Source organism: Monocercomonoides exilis (assembly GCF_001643675.1).
Source record: "Monocercomonoides exilis strain PA203 chromosome Unknown scaffold15-1837935, whole genome shotgun sequence".
Lineage (NCBI taxonomy): Eukaryota > Preaxostyla > Oxymonadida > Polymastigidae > Monocercomonoides > Monocercomonoides exilis.
In genome coordinates, this window is record NW_027150560.1 from 1,095,649 (window position 1) to 1,112,933 (window position 17,285).

The 17,285-nt window shown below is 43.8% G+C and overlaps 2 protein-coding genes across 2 annotated transcripts; one reads left to right on the top strand and one right to left on the bottom strand.

Annotated features, from left to right (window-relative positions):
* Positions 1 to 244: 244 nt before the first annotated feature.
* On the top strand, positions 245 to 953 carry MONOS_1011 (uncharacterized protein; the record flags this gene model as incomplete). Its single annotated transcript, XM_067862524.1, has 3 exons — positions 245 to 285; positions 345 to 426; positions 525 to 953. The coding sequence occupies 3 exons, from the start codon at positions 245 to 247 to the stop codon at positions 951 to 953; spliced, it is 552 nt and encodes a 183-aa protein (XP_067730031.1).
* Positions 954 to 4,155: 3,202 nt separating this feature from the next.
* On the bottom strand, positions 4,156 to 16,805 carry MONOS_1012 (uncharacterized protein; the record flags this gene model as incomplete). The annotated part of the gene is made up of 1 exon (XM_067862535.1): positions 4,156 to 16,805. The coding sequence occupies one exon, from the start codon at positions 16,803 to 16,805 to the stop codon at positions 4,509 to 4,511; it is 12,297 nt and encodes a 4,098-aa protein (XP_067730032.1). The 3' UTR covers positions 4,156 to 4,508.
* Positions 16,806 to 17,285: the final 480 nt, after the last annotated feature.

The window sequence follows — 17,285 nt, forward strand, 5'->3', positions numbered from 1 at the left end:
TTATTGTTTATGTTTATTGTATCGATGATGAGCATTTTTTGTTATTGTTCAGATTTTGAAATAAAAATTTGTTTTGCGTCTGTAAAAGGAAATGAAGTGGTTCGTACCATATATTATTCATCTATTTTGTAAGTTGAAATCGCTTTCTTTTTAATTATTATTTATTTATTTATTTATTTTTTTCCATAGTTGTAATGATTGCGATAAAAGAAACAGAAAGGCAATTGATTCTGAAGGAAGATCGATGAGCGCTCCACGAAGAATATCGCACATTACAGAAGAAAGGTATTTATCTTTGAGTAATTTTTAGACCAGCTTTTTTATTTCTAGTTTAATTAAAAAAGTCTTCCTTGTGATCCTGTAAGTCATAGATACTATAAAAGCAAAGATGGCGAATTACTACAGCAATACGATGAAATTAAAGATGTTAGAAAAATATTGTTCTTATTTCAGAATTTCAGTTTTTTAAACACAATTAACATAAAAATTTGGAAACTGAAAAATCAACATATAAAATTATTCAGTTTCGAAGAGCAATTAGATATCAATCGCTGTACCATAAGAGACAAAGAAGCGATCTTGATCCGGTTACTGGCTGTCCTTTGACATATTATCCTTCATCTCCCCCACGTCCTCCAAAGACAATCAATACTACAGAAATTAATCCTGCATTGTTTATTGCATTGGAAAGAAAGGAAAAAGGCGTATTTGAAAGAGGCAGCTTTAAATGTGCTGGAATTCTTCCTCCTCTGAAAGATTCGGTTTCTTCATTCTCTGCAATCACAACGCACAACTCATCATCTGTTGGCTCATCTCATCAATCATTAGCATCAGGTTTTCTTCCTCCACTTCGCGAATCGCTTAACTCTCACAAATTCAAATCTGCAAAAAAGCATTTCTTTTGTCAAAATGACGTTGTTGGAAAATTATTAGTTAATGAAGATGTTAATTGAGTGTGTAAAGAAACTTTTGCATTGATTGTGGAACCCAAAATATACATGTTTTTGTGTATTATTTTTTTTCACATTCGTGAAGCAATGATTGTTTTCGTTTTGTGGAATAACTTCATTTCTCTCAATTTATTTTTTATTGATAATTGTTGAATTGCTTTTTAGATTTTCATTTTCATAAAAATTGTAACTTGAGTCTAGTTTTTTGTTAGATCAAACAATATATATGGCTGATCCTTTTTGAAATCATACTTTCGTTCGAGTTTTGATCAGAATTTTTCTTTCAATAGGATTTTGAAAAAAAATTATAGGGTCATATTTTAATTAGCACCCAGTTTTTTATGAGATGGATGATTATTTTTGAAATCAAATTTTTTTGAACAAAAAATTCGATTTGATAATATCGTTTTGAATATTGATAAATGTACACAGAAAAGTGATAAATCCTATAAAGACCATCTTTGTATTCCATTTTCATCAAATATTGGCTTTTGACACAATTGAAATGATTTTTTCATTTCAAAGATTAATTGATTTTCTTTGACAATGAATTATCAAAATAATCAGTATCCCGAAAAAAGTTATGATTTCAAAAATAATCACCCGGAACCTAAATTTTTTTAAGTTTTATTTTTTGATCAATGTTTTGATCGTTTTTCCACGAACTTTTGAAAACAAGCATTTTCCTTGTTAGCGTTGCTTTTTAACTTTTCTTTTTAACATTTTTGGTTATTATATAACTTAAGAAACTGTTTTTTTTTTTTCCTATAGTTATCACACCTTATTTTTTTTTTTTTTTGAAAAACGAAAATATCAACAAAAGAAATAATAATTTGCTAAATTGATAATATTTGAATAATATTATATTCAGTGTTATATTAAATGACAAAACCTTCATAAATAATTTTTGTGAATGAAAAGGAAAACGTGGAAAACAATATATCTTTTTTTCATTTTTTGACTGAAATACTTTTTGATAATATTTCTCACCACTTTTATAATTTGTAATACAAATCTTGCTAATCATTCGCTCATGATTAATTCAAAAAATAACAACATGTGGGTCATTCTTTTTGAAATGTCGCAAATGTTTAATTTTTGTGTTTAATAAAATGTTCACAATTTGTCATTTTTTGTTATTTGTCAATCAGATTTCTCCAGCATGCACTTTTTCTTACATTAAATAGGTTTGTGTATTCAAATTCTATGTGTTATTAAGTTTTCAGTATAAAAAGCAAAAACTGGTCAAAAAATGTTCAATTTTTATTAAACCCAAAAATTAAACATTTGCGACATTTCAAAAAGAATGACCCACATGTTGTTATTTTTTGAATTAATCATGAGCGAATGATTAGCAAGATTTGTATTACAAATTATAAAAGTGGTGAGAAATATTATCAAAAAGTATTTCAGTCAAAAAATGAAAAAAAGATATATTGTTTTCCACGTTTTCCTTTTCATTCACAAAAATTATTTATGAAGGTTTTGTCATTTAATATAACACTGAATATAATATTATTCAAATATTATCAATTTAGCAAATTATTATTTCTTTTGTTGATATTTTCGTTTTTCAAAAAAAAAAAAAAATAAGGTGTGATAACTATAGGAAAAAAAAAAAACAGTTTCTTAAGTTATATAATAACCAAAAATGTTAAAAAGAAAAGTTAAAAAGCAACGCTAACAAGGAAAATGCTTGTTTTCAAAAGTTCGTGGAAAAACGATCAAAACATTGATCAAAAAATAAAACTTAAAAAAATTTAGGTTCCGGGTGATTATTTTTGAAATCATAACTTTTTTCGGGATACTGATTATTTTGATAATTCATTGTCAAAGAAAATCAATTAATCTTTGAAATGAAAAAATCATTTCAATTGTGTCAAAAGCCAATATTTGATGAAAATGGAATACAAAGATGGTCTTTATAGGATTTATCACTTTTCTGTGTACATTTATCAATATTCAAAACGATATTATCAAATCGAATTTTTTGTTCAAAAAAATTTGATTTCAAAAATAATCATCCATCTCATAAAAAACTGGGTGCTAATTAAAATATGACCCTATAATTTTTTTTCAAAATCCTATTGAAAGAAAAATTCTGATCAAAACTCGAACGAAAGTATGATTTCAAAAAGGATCAGCCATATATAATTAACAGCATGAATAGTCTTTCTCACAAAATCAATTTTGAAATGAATGGCAATAATCTTTCGACTTGAGAATTTGTTTAAAAGAAAAATGTTCATGAAAATATCAAAAATCATAAAATAGTCATTAAGTTTTTTTTTTAATGGTTTTTTCAAATAAAGAATACAATCAAAACCTGATATAATCACATCGAATATTATCACATTCGTTAATAATTGCATTTTCTATACACCGACATTTTTGGTCTATTTTTCTTTCATTTTCCATGGAATATAATCACAAGGTCAAATATATTTTTTCGCATTTTATATTATTATGTATGCTTTTTTCTATGAAAAATCGGTTTTTTGATAATAATTGTAAATCTTTTATTTTTCAAAATTATGCTTCAATTAGTCCAAATAATGTGCATTTGTGAGTAGAATTATTTTCGCAAGTTAAAAATGTGATTTAATGAAGATTTTACAAAAATGGAACAAATTGCCAAAAATTGATAAAAAAATCAATCAATTTTCAATTTTTTTCTATGTAAATCTACTAAACTTGTAATCACAATCGGATATTGTCACAAGAAGTTGTGCAAAACCGATGTGATTATATCCTGTTTTGATAGAAAATAATAAATAGATAAAAAATATATATATATTTTTTAATATAAAAAATTAGAAAGGAATCGATGGCTATAATTCAATATCATCGAAAACTGCAGCTTGAAGTGAAATATAACTATTATAAATGAATAAGCAATAATTCTTGACAGCATTTGTAACAAAATAATTTTTCAAAATTGTTCTTTTCTTTTGTTTTCGTGTGCCAAACGCTCCTCTCTCCTTTTTTCAAGACTGAATTTTCATCTCCAATTCTCCTATTCTGTGAATGTACTTTTGTTTTCAATGTCAATTCCAAACAGCTCTGTGCCTTCACACATATCAATAATTAACAGCCAACAACAATGCTTCAGAAAACACACTTATAACAAAATGGCTGTTTCAGAAATATTTTTTGGGGGGTATTTTTTTTTTTCAAATAAGAAAACACATGATGGTTCAAATTGTTTTTCATTTTCATTCATTCCTTTGCCGTTGTATTTCCAATTCAACAAAAAAGAACAATAACTTAAAATAAAAAACAAAAACAAACACTCGTTTTCGCTCAAGAAATCAGCCACCTGCTTTTTGCTTGCGATTCGGAAACCGCAACAAAATTTCTTCACTGCGACTGACCAACTTGAGCATTCACAATACCATCACTTCTGTTTCAGCTTCGTCACCCCAATGCCAACTTTCTTTCCCCTCTCCTCATTCGGTGTTTCAAATCGTTCAAAATGTTCGATCCACTCTCATTCGGTTTGTTTGTCGTTTCTATCATTCTTCCTTTTCCAGTTTTGTGCTCTTCAACCACAAACAACTACAGAAATGATGTGTCGCTGAAACTGCTGCTCCCAATATCGCTTCCTCTGCCAACATCGCTCACGTTTTCATCGTCGATTGCATCAGACGCTGTCACAACCACCATCTCTGCAGGAAAGTGCCCGAAGAACTCTCGCTTCAGCTCCACAAGTGTGGGTCTGCTCTTCGCCTGCAGCATCACACACGCTTTCGTCGTCTCACCAAAACTACTTGTCTCGATCACCCCCATGTTCGGCCTCTCCCCATTCTTTATCTTCTCTCCAGCAGTCTCAGCCTCATAATCTCCAAATGGGATCTGCAGTGTCAGGCACTCCCACAGCATCATCCCTATCGAAAACACCACCGTCTTTTTCGTTGCATGCTTTTTTGTCCCATTCAGCAGCTCTGGTGCCTTCCATCGCAAACACTCCTTTCTGTTGTCTTCATCATCCTCAAAGGCAGATGAGGGCAAAGAGTCGCTTTCATCATCACTTGCTGATGTCACAACTGTTGATGAAGAGATGGAGGATGAAGTGTCTGAGTCTGATGAACAATCTGAGTGCATGGCAATGCAGATGACCATGTGCTCGGAGAAAAGAACGATATGAGGACTGAGATTATTCAATGATTGAAGAGGGTTTTCCATTTCATCAAAGGAGTGAAGAGCTCCATTCGCCACCCAGAACAGGATCTGCGCTGCTGTCTGCTCCCGCTCCTTCAGTGTGCCTATCGCCATCTCTTTCTTCTCATTCCTTCCATGAAGCAGCATGAACAGTGAATCCCTCAGATCCACTATCAATTTCTCATGTGGTGAGGAACAGGCCATTGCATCAACCAGATTCGACATCGATGAAGTGGTTGGGCAAAGATCCTCTCTCTGAACAAAAGTCGAATCAGAATCGGTCGTTGAAGTGGATGAAATAGATGGCGATGGTGTTCTCTTCCTTATCTCTTCTTCCTCATCTTTCTCCAACATCCATTGAGGGATCTTGTCTGAATCCTTTCCCAAGATATATTCAGTTGACCCACTCTCAGAGAGAAGATGCTCTGAAGACTCTGAGTGTCCCAAGCTTTTCTCATACACTCTCTTCTTCATCCTTTCCTCATTCTTCTTCTCTGCCTCATTCTCTGCTCTCCTCCACTGCTCTTCTGGTGACATTTCCATCGTCACCATCTCAAATGCCTTCGGATCCTTTTTAATATTATCATTCACAATCTCTCTCAGATCTTCTGCTTCATTCTTGATCTTCTTCCACCGAACAACCAGAACAACAACAATTACAAGCAGAATCACAACAATCACAATGCCAACAATCAACAACCAATACGATTTCCCTTCTTTTCCTCCCTCAACAACCATTTCGTCTCCATTAACCTTGGGTTCACTTCTGTTCTTTAAAACAACAGATCTTGTGTATGATGGAGCAGTCGCACTGCCAAACTTCACAAAACATGATATCTCTATTTCCTCATCTGCTTCTGTCACCTTCACCAGAGGAATCCTTGCATGCGCTTCATTCTCCCACACAAATCCCTCTTCATCAAACTCATATCCCTCAGTCGCTTCTTCATCGCCTCTCCTGAAAATCACCTTCAGAGACAGATTGCACGGGAGCAGAAGCTCTCCCTTTGTAATGAGATGCATGCTCTCTCCCTCTTCTTTCATCTCCACCTCCTCCAGCTCTGGGATGAACAGCGGTGATGCTCGCTCAGCTGCAATCCCCAGCAGACTGCACCCTTCTTCCAGAATCCACAGCGAGCTGTTCTCTTTCGCTCCATCTCCCCCTTTCAAGCTCCTCAAATCCACCTCTCCGCCTCCGCTGCACCGAACATTCCTCCGAACAGACTCATATCCTGCAATATGCACTTTGTTCTCCACAAACTCTCCTTTCTCCACTCTCACTTTCCCGCCATCCACCAGCAGCCCTCCAGCTCCGCTCTTTTCCACTCTCGTATCCCTCATCACACCAGCACTCCCTTCAAGCTCAACCACTGACCCATTCCATTTGCACACCTCGCTCAATCCAAACAAAACTTTTTCCTCCTCCTCACATCCATTCTCTTCACTCCCTTTCCCGCCACAGAACAAACATGAAACAATCTTCATGTCAGTGCAATGCCCAAACAGAGCAAGCTCCCCCTGCCTTTTCCCCTTCCACTCGTTCACAAACGAGCTGTTGAACACCTCCACCAAACACCCTCCAACATCAATCTCTGCAATCCTCCCTTCTTCATCTCCAAACGACACATTTCCCAGCGAGCAAAGCAACACTTCGCAGCTGCCCGTCTCTCCTTGCCTTCCACCTGCCTGCCAGCTCAGCCCCATTGCACGCCTCCCCACCTTCACCTCTTCCACTTTCAGCCTCTCAAATACAACATTCCCAGACACCCCAACCCCTTCCACCTCACAGACACACTCCACTTCGAGCTTGGCCACCTTCACATCAGAAATATACACCTCAGCCCCCGATGCCTCGATCAGCGTCAGATGCACTGCCGAAGCATCTGCTCCTTCCACTGGGCTGAACTCGCATCCTTCCAACGACACACTCCCCTCTGTGCATCCAAACAGAACACAATGCCCTCCTTCCATCACTTCTGCAAACCGGAATGCAAGCAGCCTTATCTCCACTGCTCCTCGGCACTCAACCACACTCCTCCTCTCCCCCTCGATCTGCCCAGCAACCGCCACCTCTGCTGCTGCCCTTCCTCGCGACAGCACACTCACCTCCTCAAACTCCATCTCACGATCCATCACACTCTTCCCATCCACAATCAGCCTGCTTTCCACCTTGTGCGACACATGCATCAGCCCATACCCAACACTCAAGCACGGCTGCTCCACAACCCCACACTGCCGTTTGTCCTCCCCGTTCCTCCCTTCTGCAGAACTCACAATAATCGTGTCTGCCTGATACACAAGAATCAGATCCAGCAGATCCATCGGCTCCCTCGACTGCTCGCTCCGGTCAATCCCCAAGATCGCATTCTGCCGCACAAACACATCCTCGTCAAAGCTCATCCGGAAGTGCGTCTCGTTGATCTGCCTCCGCAGATTGTCGCACTCCACAAACACATCCCGCCCGGCAAACGCTGTGTTCGCCTCAAACTTCTTCGGTGCAATCAGCATCCCCAGCTTCCCTGCCCCGTCTGTCCGCACATACATCCCGCCTCCCCGCCCCTTCTCCGTCGAGCACCCGCACTTTTCCACTCGACACTCCCGCAGCTCATACCACCCTTCTGCCCCAACCTCCACAAAGATCGCTCCTCCTTTCTCATTCCCAGCCCCTTCACACCCCGTGAACACACAATCCACCAGCTCTACCCCCTTCCCCATCCAGTCCAGATAGCTCACCACCCGGCTTCCATCTCCTGCTCCCTTCACAAACTCAAACTCTGATCTATTCACCACCAGTCCCCGCTCTTCGCTGTTCCTCTCCTTTTGCTGCTTTCTCCCTCCTGCTTCCACTCCAAGGTCTGCTCTTGATATTGTTGATGCTGATGAAGCAACCACCTCAATCACACTCCCCGAGCTTATGTTGCACGAGCTCACTCTCATCCCTCTCACCTGCACAGACACTTCGTGGCTCGCAACAATCATGCTCTTTCCTGCTGACACCGAATCTGCTCGGACATCCTCCAGCACCATCTGTCCTCGAACTGCCTGCACAAACGATACCTCCATTACGCTGTCTCTATCCCCATCCCACGACAGCTTACAGTCCTTCATCATCAGCATCCCACTCCTGCCGGTGATCAGCGCCCCTTCTTCGTTTACAAACCCAGCCATTGCACTCACTGCAAGATGTGACAGCTCCAGATTCCCATCTCCTTCGAGATGCCCGCACTTCCCTCCTGCTCCCATCCCGAACACCATCTCACTTTTCACTCTCTTCTCATCACTTCCCCCAAAAGACACCACTTCAAAGTCTCTCACCTTGTACCCATCCCTGATCTCGCTCTTTTCCCCAATCACCATCTTCCTCTTTCCCTGTCCCGCCTCCACCTGCCCCATCCCTTTCCAGAACGTGTGGCACGGATCTGCCTCGCTTCCACATCGCTTCACATCATGCCCGCTCCACGACACATGCACCATCCAGTTTTCATATCCAACCAGGAACCTGAACAAATCTGTGTCCTTGTGGATCCCATCGCTCCCAACAAACAGGTTGCTGTCTTTCTCCATCTCGCCAAATTCAAACACAAATGTCTCTTCATTCACACTCCCATTCAGATCAGCACACTCCAGATACACATTCTTCCCCTTCCATGCTTCATTTCCCTCAAACACAACTCCCCGCAGCGTCAGCAGGGATGCACTCCTCGCTTCGCTTCCATTCACATGCACAAACCCTCCTCTTCCTTCACTCACAGAACATTTGCATCCTCTTGCATTCGTGCTTCTCAACACAGCCTTCTCTTCTCCACTCAGCTCAATCTCCATCACTCCCCCTGCTCTGCTCCCCTCACTTGCAATACCATCCGCCTCCAAGCTCTCCACAACCACACTCGAATGCACAGCAAACGGCACCTTCTCAAACGACGCTTCCCTGACAGAGCAGTTCTGCACATTCAGCATCCCCTTCAGCGTGCTCACAATCCTGTATCCAACAACCCCGCTCTCTCTCCACTCAAACCCCACATTCGACACATTCACCACCCCGCCTTCTGTTCCCAGAACCATGCTTTGCCCACTTCCAAACACCTGCGGAAGACTTATCACAAATATCCTCACACTCAGGCGCTCACAGCTCCACATCACAGCTTCACATCCATCGCTCTTCAGCTCCCATTCAACACGCATCTTCGCCTGCTTTGCTTCTTCTGCCTCAGGCCCACATATCATTGTTCCTCGCTCAAACACAAAGCAGTCACTCACCACACATCTGTCGCTCACCACAACCTTCTGCTCTTCTTGCTCACTCTCTTCCTTCAGATGCCCAATCCCACACCAAAGCGTCTCGCATGCAATCTCCTCTTTCCCACACCCCAGAACATCCATCCCGCTCCCTTCCGACACATGCACCTCATCTCCGCTGAACTTCACCAGAAACAGAAGCAAATCAACACTCTCCCTTGCAAATCTTCCATTATCCCTCCCTCGCAGCTCCACTTTGCTCACCTCATCTTCGCCCACAAGCTCCATCTCAAACCGTTTCGGAAGGATTGTTGCATTCAAATCCTCACATACCACAAACATATCTGCCCCTTCCACTGCCCTGTTTCTCTCAAACACACACCCCTTCACAGCAAAGCAATCTTCCCTGCTCTCCCCAACAACACTCATATACATCCCTCCTCCTTTCCCTTCACTCCCCCTTGCCTCGCATCCCTCAAATGTGCTGTTCTCAATAACAACCACTCCGCCTTCTGCAACCTCACACTTCAATCCTCCTCCATCCCCTTCTTCAGATACACATCCTGTGAACATCGAATTGTTTTCCACTCTGCATCTCTTCCCTAGCTTCACAACAACCCCGCTCCCCATCCCCATCTCGCATCTTTCCATCGTGATCCCACTCATTTCCATCTCCGATCCATTCTCCCCAACAATCATCCCTTCTCCATTTGTCTTCACATCCTCCACTGTGACAAACCCCAGCTCCACTCTTCCATCCCCCACTCTCACAATCCCTCCTCCACAAAACTCAATCCCTCTCACTGTCACACGCTCAATCTGCATCTCTCCGCCTTTCACGCTCCCCACCCACACGCTAGCCACTGAAGATCCACTTCCTTCCTCGCTTTCTTCCCCGTCAAACTTGCAGTCAACAATCATCACAACCCCAACACTCATCTCCACAAACTCCTCCTTCTCTGACTCTGCTGGCAGCTTCACAACAAGCTTGCTCAACACAAGCGATGCTTGCTCCCCTCCTTCCACAACCTCCACATGCCCCATCCTCCCAACATTCATCACCCCCTTCGTGTTGCTCCCCCGGATCGTCAGCGACTTCCCGTGCCGATTGATAGAACCATTCAGCGTTGCCTCGCTCTTCACCTGCAGCACAAACTTCGTCTCCCCCATCCGCCCAAACCCTCGCTCCACTGTGTCACACGGTGTTTCTGAAAACCCACACATATCATCACTCCTTCCTCCTGCTTCCACAAACACCACCTCGTCCAGCGATGGATACAGATACACAAATATCGATTGGCTCACATCCGCTGCTGGCTCTCCATCAACCACCCACAATCTCTTTCGCGCCTCTTCTTCCTCTTCTTCCCTCGTCGTCCCACTCCAATACTGAACATTCAGCACAACCCGCGGCTCAGCACACACCACAAACACATCCCGCCCAGCACTTGCCGAATTCTCGCTGAATCCCATATCCTTCATCCCATATTTCATCTCCACACTCCGAAACCACACATACATCCCTCCTCCAAACCCGCTCTCTGATGGAGCCAGACACCAGCTCACTGTGCTCTCCTGGCACAGCAGAGTCCCTCCCGCAAATACCTCCACATAGCACCCTCCCCCTCTGATCCCTCTCCCTGTGCTCCCCTCTGTCAGCGTGCAGTCCTTCATATCCACCACCTTCCCATTCCCCACCTTCCACACCATCATCCCCCCATTTCCCATCTGGCGCTTCATCTGCCTCACACTCACGTTCCTCATCTTCAACGAGCACTTCTCTTCCACCACAACCACACTGCTGTCTTCCTGCTCTCCACCCACCACACTCGAGTTCCCTATCACCACTTCTTCTGCCTTTCTCCCAACAATAAGCCCAGAGGCACCAACTGTTTTCACCCCTTCAAGCTCCATCCCCTCAATCACCCCACATGCCCCTTCTCCATCAAACTCCATCATCCCTTTCCCTTCAAACTCAACATTTTCAACACTCAGCTTCTCCACATTCACCTTCCCTCCAATCACCACAACAAACGAATACATGCACTTTTCTCCACTCACCCTCATCTTCATCCCGCATTCCCTCAGTGCCAGCTCCTTCTCCTTGCACACAAACAGACTCTTCCGCTCGCACTCAAATCTCGAAGGCACACAAAACACCACCCGGCTCACCTCAACCCCCATCTTCACCTCAATCAGTTCATCCCCTGCCTCCCTTCCATCCTTCTCAACAATAATCTCCCTCTTTCCCTCTCCTCCATTAATCTCCATTTCTCCTTCTCCTGCAAGCACCATCCTCTCCAAAAACACAAACGATTCCTGCAGCACCACATCCGCCTTCCCTTGCACACTTCGCACCTCCCCCGCAAACCCAATTGTGCTGCACGGATACCACTCATACCCGCAAAGCGGATAGTCAACCCCACTTTCTCCTCCCACATACACTGGTGCCATCCATTCTCCCACAAACACTGCAAGCGGCACTGTCATGCTCCGCTCAACATCATACCCTTCAAACTCTCCCAGCCTTCCTTCCTCTCCAGGCATTTCCAGATCCATCTTTTCTCTTCTGACCAGTTTCACCAGATCCCCTCCCATAACATACACATTGTCTCCTCCACTCACCCCATGGTTCTTTTTCTCTCCTTCCTCAAATCTCACCCCAAACACTGAAAACTCACTCCCTCCATTCACACACTCCAAATACATCCCTCCCCCATATCCTCCTTCTCCATCCCCTTTCTCTGCCTCACACATCCCCATCACTGTCTCTGCCTCTGTCTCTGTGCTTCCCACACTCAATGATCCGCTCCCACTCACCTCAACCCACATTCCTCCTCCGTTCCCTCTTCTCGTTTTGCTCCCTTCAATCTTCACCTCACTCACCACTGCCACCTCCCCATCCCCAACAGCCATGCTCACAACTCCTCCATCTCCTCCCTCAATCGCCACTCCACTGAATGAGCTGTTCTTCACCTCCACCAACTTTCCATGGCGATCTCCAACCACGCCACACACAGTGCTGCTCCACCCGCTCACACTGCAATTCCTCATCTTCAGCTCTCCCTTCTCCAAACACTCAAACATCTCCTTTGCCCCTTCCCCTCCAACCATGCTCGCCTTCATCCCCCTCACCTCCGCACATCCTCCACTCCCAACAACAACACCCCCAAACATGGAAAACACAACCGAGCATATCTCCATCTCAACCACCGTCAACGAACCTTTTTCCACCACAAACAGCCCAAACTGACAATGATCCACATTCTCATCACATACTGCTTTGCACTCCTCAAACAACCCACTTGCTGTAATAAACCCAATCAAAAACACTCCCTCCTTCATGCCATTCAGTGTTTCCTCCAGCACAAACTCAAGCTTCCGCATCTCCACCACTCCTAGCACCTCAACCATCCCACTCCCTCCGCTCCCATCCCCAACCATCTTCATCCCCACACCTTTCACAGACCCCCTCACAACATATCCATCCACACTGTCCAGCACAAGATCCTCATCCACACTCACCCCCGACACAACCTCCACCACTTTCTGCTTTCCCACAATCCGCCCCAGTGAATACCCCACTCTCCTGCACATGTAGCTCCTGAATCCACACGCTGTCGTGTCTGCCCCGCTCTCCGACACATACACAGCCACAGGAGGTGCCAGCAGATAATACCCCAGCGGGATCACAACACTTTGCTCTTCCTCCTCAACTCCTTCCATCTCATTCTCATCAAACTCCTCTCCAACTGCTTCAAAGAATGGCAGTCGCTCCAAAACAATGCTCTCTCGCAGCGACGGGGACATCACAAACACATTCCTCCCATGCTCTGCCCTGTTATCCTCAAATACTGGCTGCTTTATCGCAAACTCAGATCCAACACTCTCCAGCACCAGATACACTCCGCCTCCCTTCCCTTTCTTTCCCATCGCTGGTGCAGTGCACCCTCCAAATGTACATTGCTCCAAACTCATCTGGCTCGTCTCTCCCACCTCTCCATACACCCCTCCTCCTCCTCTCTTTTCCATCTCCGCCCCACAATTCCTCAGTGTGCAGTTGAATATCACCACTTCATTTCTCTTCCCAGCCTGCCTCTCAACATGCACTCCACACCCGTCTCCACTCACCTTCGTCATCCCCGTGATGCTTGTGCTCTCCACCCGAACACTCCCACCCCCTCCACACCACACAGCACTGCTGCTGCACTCACCAACAGCCTCCACTCTGCTGTTCTGCATCACCAAGCTCCCCATCTCCCTCACTGCAAATATCCCCTCCTGTGTGCTGCTCCTTGTCCCACTCACCACTGTTCCATCAACGAGACCGCTTGTCCCGCTTCCACGCACACTCAGCAGCCACCCTCCCCCAAACACAACACCACTTGCACTGAACCGCGTCATGTTCACCTTTCCACCAACCACCACACAGAAGCTGTATCCAACAACCACTCCTGCCCTCTCGCTCACCACTCCGCAGTCATGCAGCACAAGCTCCTTTTCTGTGCAGCACACAAACGATTGGCTCCCTGAAAGACTCTCGCAAAGGCCGAATGTGATGTTGGTGAATCGCGTCGAGATCCTCGTCTCCACCAGCCCACATTCCTGTGCTGCTCCACCCCCAGCCACTCTGATCTGCGTTCCCTTGCTCTTCACAGACACCTCATATCCATACCCCTCAAACACCATCCCTCCCTCAAACTCATACGGCTGCTCCAGCTGCATCCGCCGCACTGACGATCTGAAATGTGTCGCCTTTGCATACTCCATTGTCGAGCACGGTGCCACTCCAAATCCACACATCACATGATCCACCCCTGCCCTGCCGCTCACAACCACAGTCGTCGGAAACGTCCGCCAGAACAGAACAATCGGCACTGCTGCTCCTATCTCCCTCGCCTCAAACCCCATCACCTCCTCCAGATTCTCCTCATCCACTGCAAACCCAAACCTCTCCTTTTCACACATTCCCCTGAGTTCTGCTCCCACCACAAACACATTCTTCCCATGCACCCCTTCATTCTCCCACATCTTCACCATCGCAAACATAAAATCTCTTCCCCCTCCTGCACAGTCGATCATCATCCCTCCCCCAATCCCTCTTTCTTTTTCCCTCTTCTCTGCTCGGCACTTCCCAAACTCAGTCGTGGTTGTCTTTGCACTCGAGTTCCCAACCATCACACTCCCGCCTGGCTGCAACTTCACCATCAATCCCCCTCCATTTCCATCTCTGCACACACACCCAACCAGCTTCCATTCCATCACCTCCAGGCATTCTCCATCCCCAACCCTCACATCCATCACTGACCCATTCCCTTCATCGCGCACAACCCTGTCAAACTCTGTTCGCACAAACTCCACATTCCCAACAGACCCACACACAACCATCGCAGTGCTCCTCAGCTCAATGTTCGCAAACAAGCAGTCTGCAAACTTCGCCACCCCATCGCTCACTTCCACAAACCCCACCTGAAACGGGTTTGCCTGTGCTTCTGACTCGCTTTGAAACACACACTCCTTCGCCTCCACAACTCCCTTCCCAGTCATCTTCACCACACTCGATCCTGCCGATGAGCTCGAGTTGTGAATCACACTGAACTTGCCCATCCTCAATTCTCCACTTGTCACTTCAAACAGCCCAGACCCTGCCATCACCCTCTCAGATATCACTTTCGAGTTGTCTCTTCGATCCCCATCAAACACCATCGTGCATTCCCCAACATTTACACTCATTTCTCGGTATTCTCCCTCCACCACTGTTATCTTCCGCCTCTCTCTCACACTCAGCGCATGCTTCACTGTTTTGAACGGTCTTGCGTGATCGCCCCACCCTACTGTGTCTTCTCCTCTTCTCCAGCTCACATACAACTCTGCAAACGAATCACTCGCTGTTGGTGGATTTGGCAGCCATTCGGTTTTGTTCACTTCCCCATCCGTGGCTCGGAGATTAGTACTTGTCGAATAACAGTATTTAACATCTTCATCTTTGATAATTCCAATCCAAATATCATGAGTCGAAATGTCAGCTCCAGCATTTTCCACATTCAACGAATTACCACTGAAAAATAGGAAGGTAATGCATGCACCAATCGGAGTTCCATTATTCCAACAAAAACTCAAAGCACCATAGTTATTGGCACAGCAATTACCAATAGCACAATCACTTATTGTTGCAGTTCCATAACCCGACCAATAATTGAGCCCTCCAGCATTGACCGAAGCATTTCCATTCTTTATGATGCAAGACGACACTGTTCCACTTTTATGCTCACAAATACTAAGCAAACTGTAATATTGCGCAGAGCAATTAATAAAGCAACAACTTTTTATTTGACAATCTGTTAAATTTCTCACCTGAATCCCTCCGCACACGTATGAGCAATTGGAATTTGTTGCATTTATGTCAAAAATGTAGGCTTTCAACAAGTATCTCAAATGCGCGCATCCTCCTTGACATGTGTCATCTTGATTCTCATTTCCACTAGAGCATTCATTGAACCAGCATCGCAATAATTCGCATGTTGTTGACTCACCAAAAATAGCTAAAGCCCCGCCGCTGTCTGTTGGCGATGTGCATTTGAAGAAACAATCAGTAATTTTTATGTCTCCTTCTGCGAAGACTTTTCTTTCATTGAATGTCTGGTTTTTCTCTTCGACTGCACTGTTGGCACAGCCCACATATGATGTATTTTTGCAGCTGAACGAAATCTTCGATGGTGCCACCACTGTTCCGTAATATGGCTGGAAGCAGTCCACAAAATAACTGCCTGACACTTCACATGTCTCTGCGAAAAGCTTCAGTTCTTCCTGTTTTCCATTTTCTGCTCTTCCTCTTGTGATGTTCTTGAAGTTGCATTCCATCACACTGACACGCACAAACGATCCACCACACAAAAGTGAAGACTCTTTCATTCCAATTATCGCATCAACAAAACCAGATTCTCTCAAAACAAACTCCAAATACTCTTTTCCCTCCATCAGTGGTGCCTTCAGGCAACCAAAATCTCTTGTTGGTATCATTGAAACATTTTCCATAATTGCCTTCCCGCTTCCAACTCCAAATGGCTTTTTGCTCAGATCCATCCCTCCAATTTCACAACAAAAAAGCTCTATCAGCGACCTGCCGTTCACATTCAGAGTATAAGCATTCTTCGAGCATTCAATCTTCATTCCTTCAAAGTGCACACTCGAATTCTTCACCACAAAAACACCCTTTTCTTCGCTTGGCGAGGCGACTTTCGCAACCTTCAGCATTTCATCCTTCACAATATCTCTCATAAATGTGTTTCTGATTTTTTCATTCGCAAATGCAGAAGCAAATGCTGAACCGCTCGTATTCGTCTTTCCTTCGTTTTCGTTGAAATAAGTCATTGACCGATTATCAAACCCATCTCTTCCTTTCCCTTCTGTGTGCGAGACAATTGCAATCACAAAGATGGCAATGCAAAAAACTGTCATTCCCCAATCTTTCTTCAAAATGATAAACACAATAAATATCACAAAAAGAAAGGAAAGATAATTAAATATTCAAATGGGTTTGATCATGCCTTTTTGTGTTTCTCATCGATTTCATTGATTTCTGTCTTTCGTTCCATTCCATTTGCATTTTCATATAATCGTTGCTTCATCGTTTTTTTTGAATTTCTTTTAAATTTATGTGATTCGTTCTCTACGAAAAAATCATTCCATTCATCGTTTGGCTTTGTAATATTCATTTTTATCGAATTCCTTGAACTGGCATCTGAACATCTATCAAAAATAACACAATAAAATTTATTAGTTTTTCTGTAAAAAATGAATTGCTTCAAAACAGACTTTGGTATCAAAAAAATTCTGGAGATAGCAAGAATACCATGTTAGAATTTTGGAACTTTTTGAGAAACAATCTGTACTTTTTGATTTCAGTCATTTTTTTCATTTTTGGCGTTGCAATCAGTG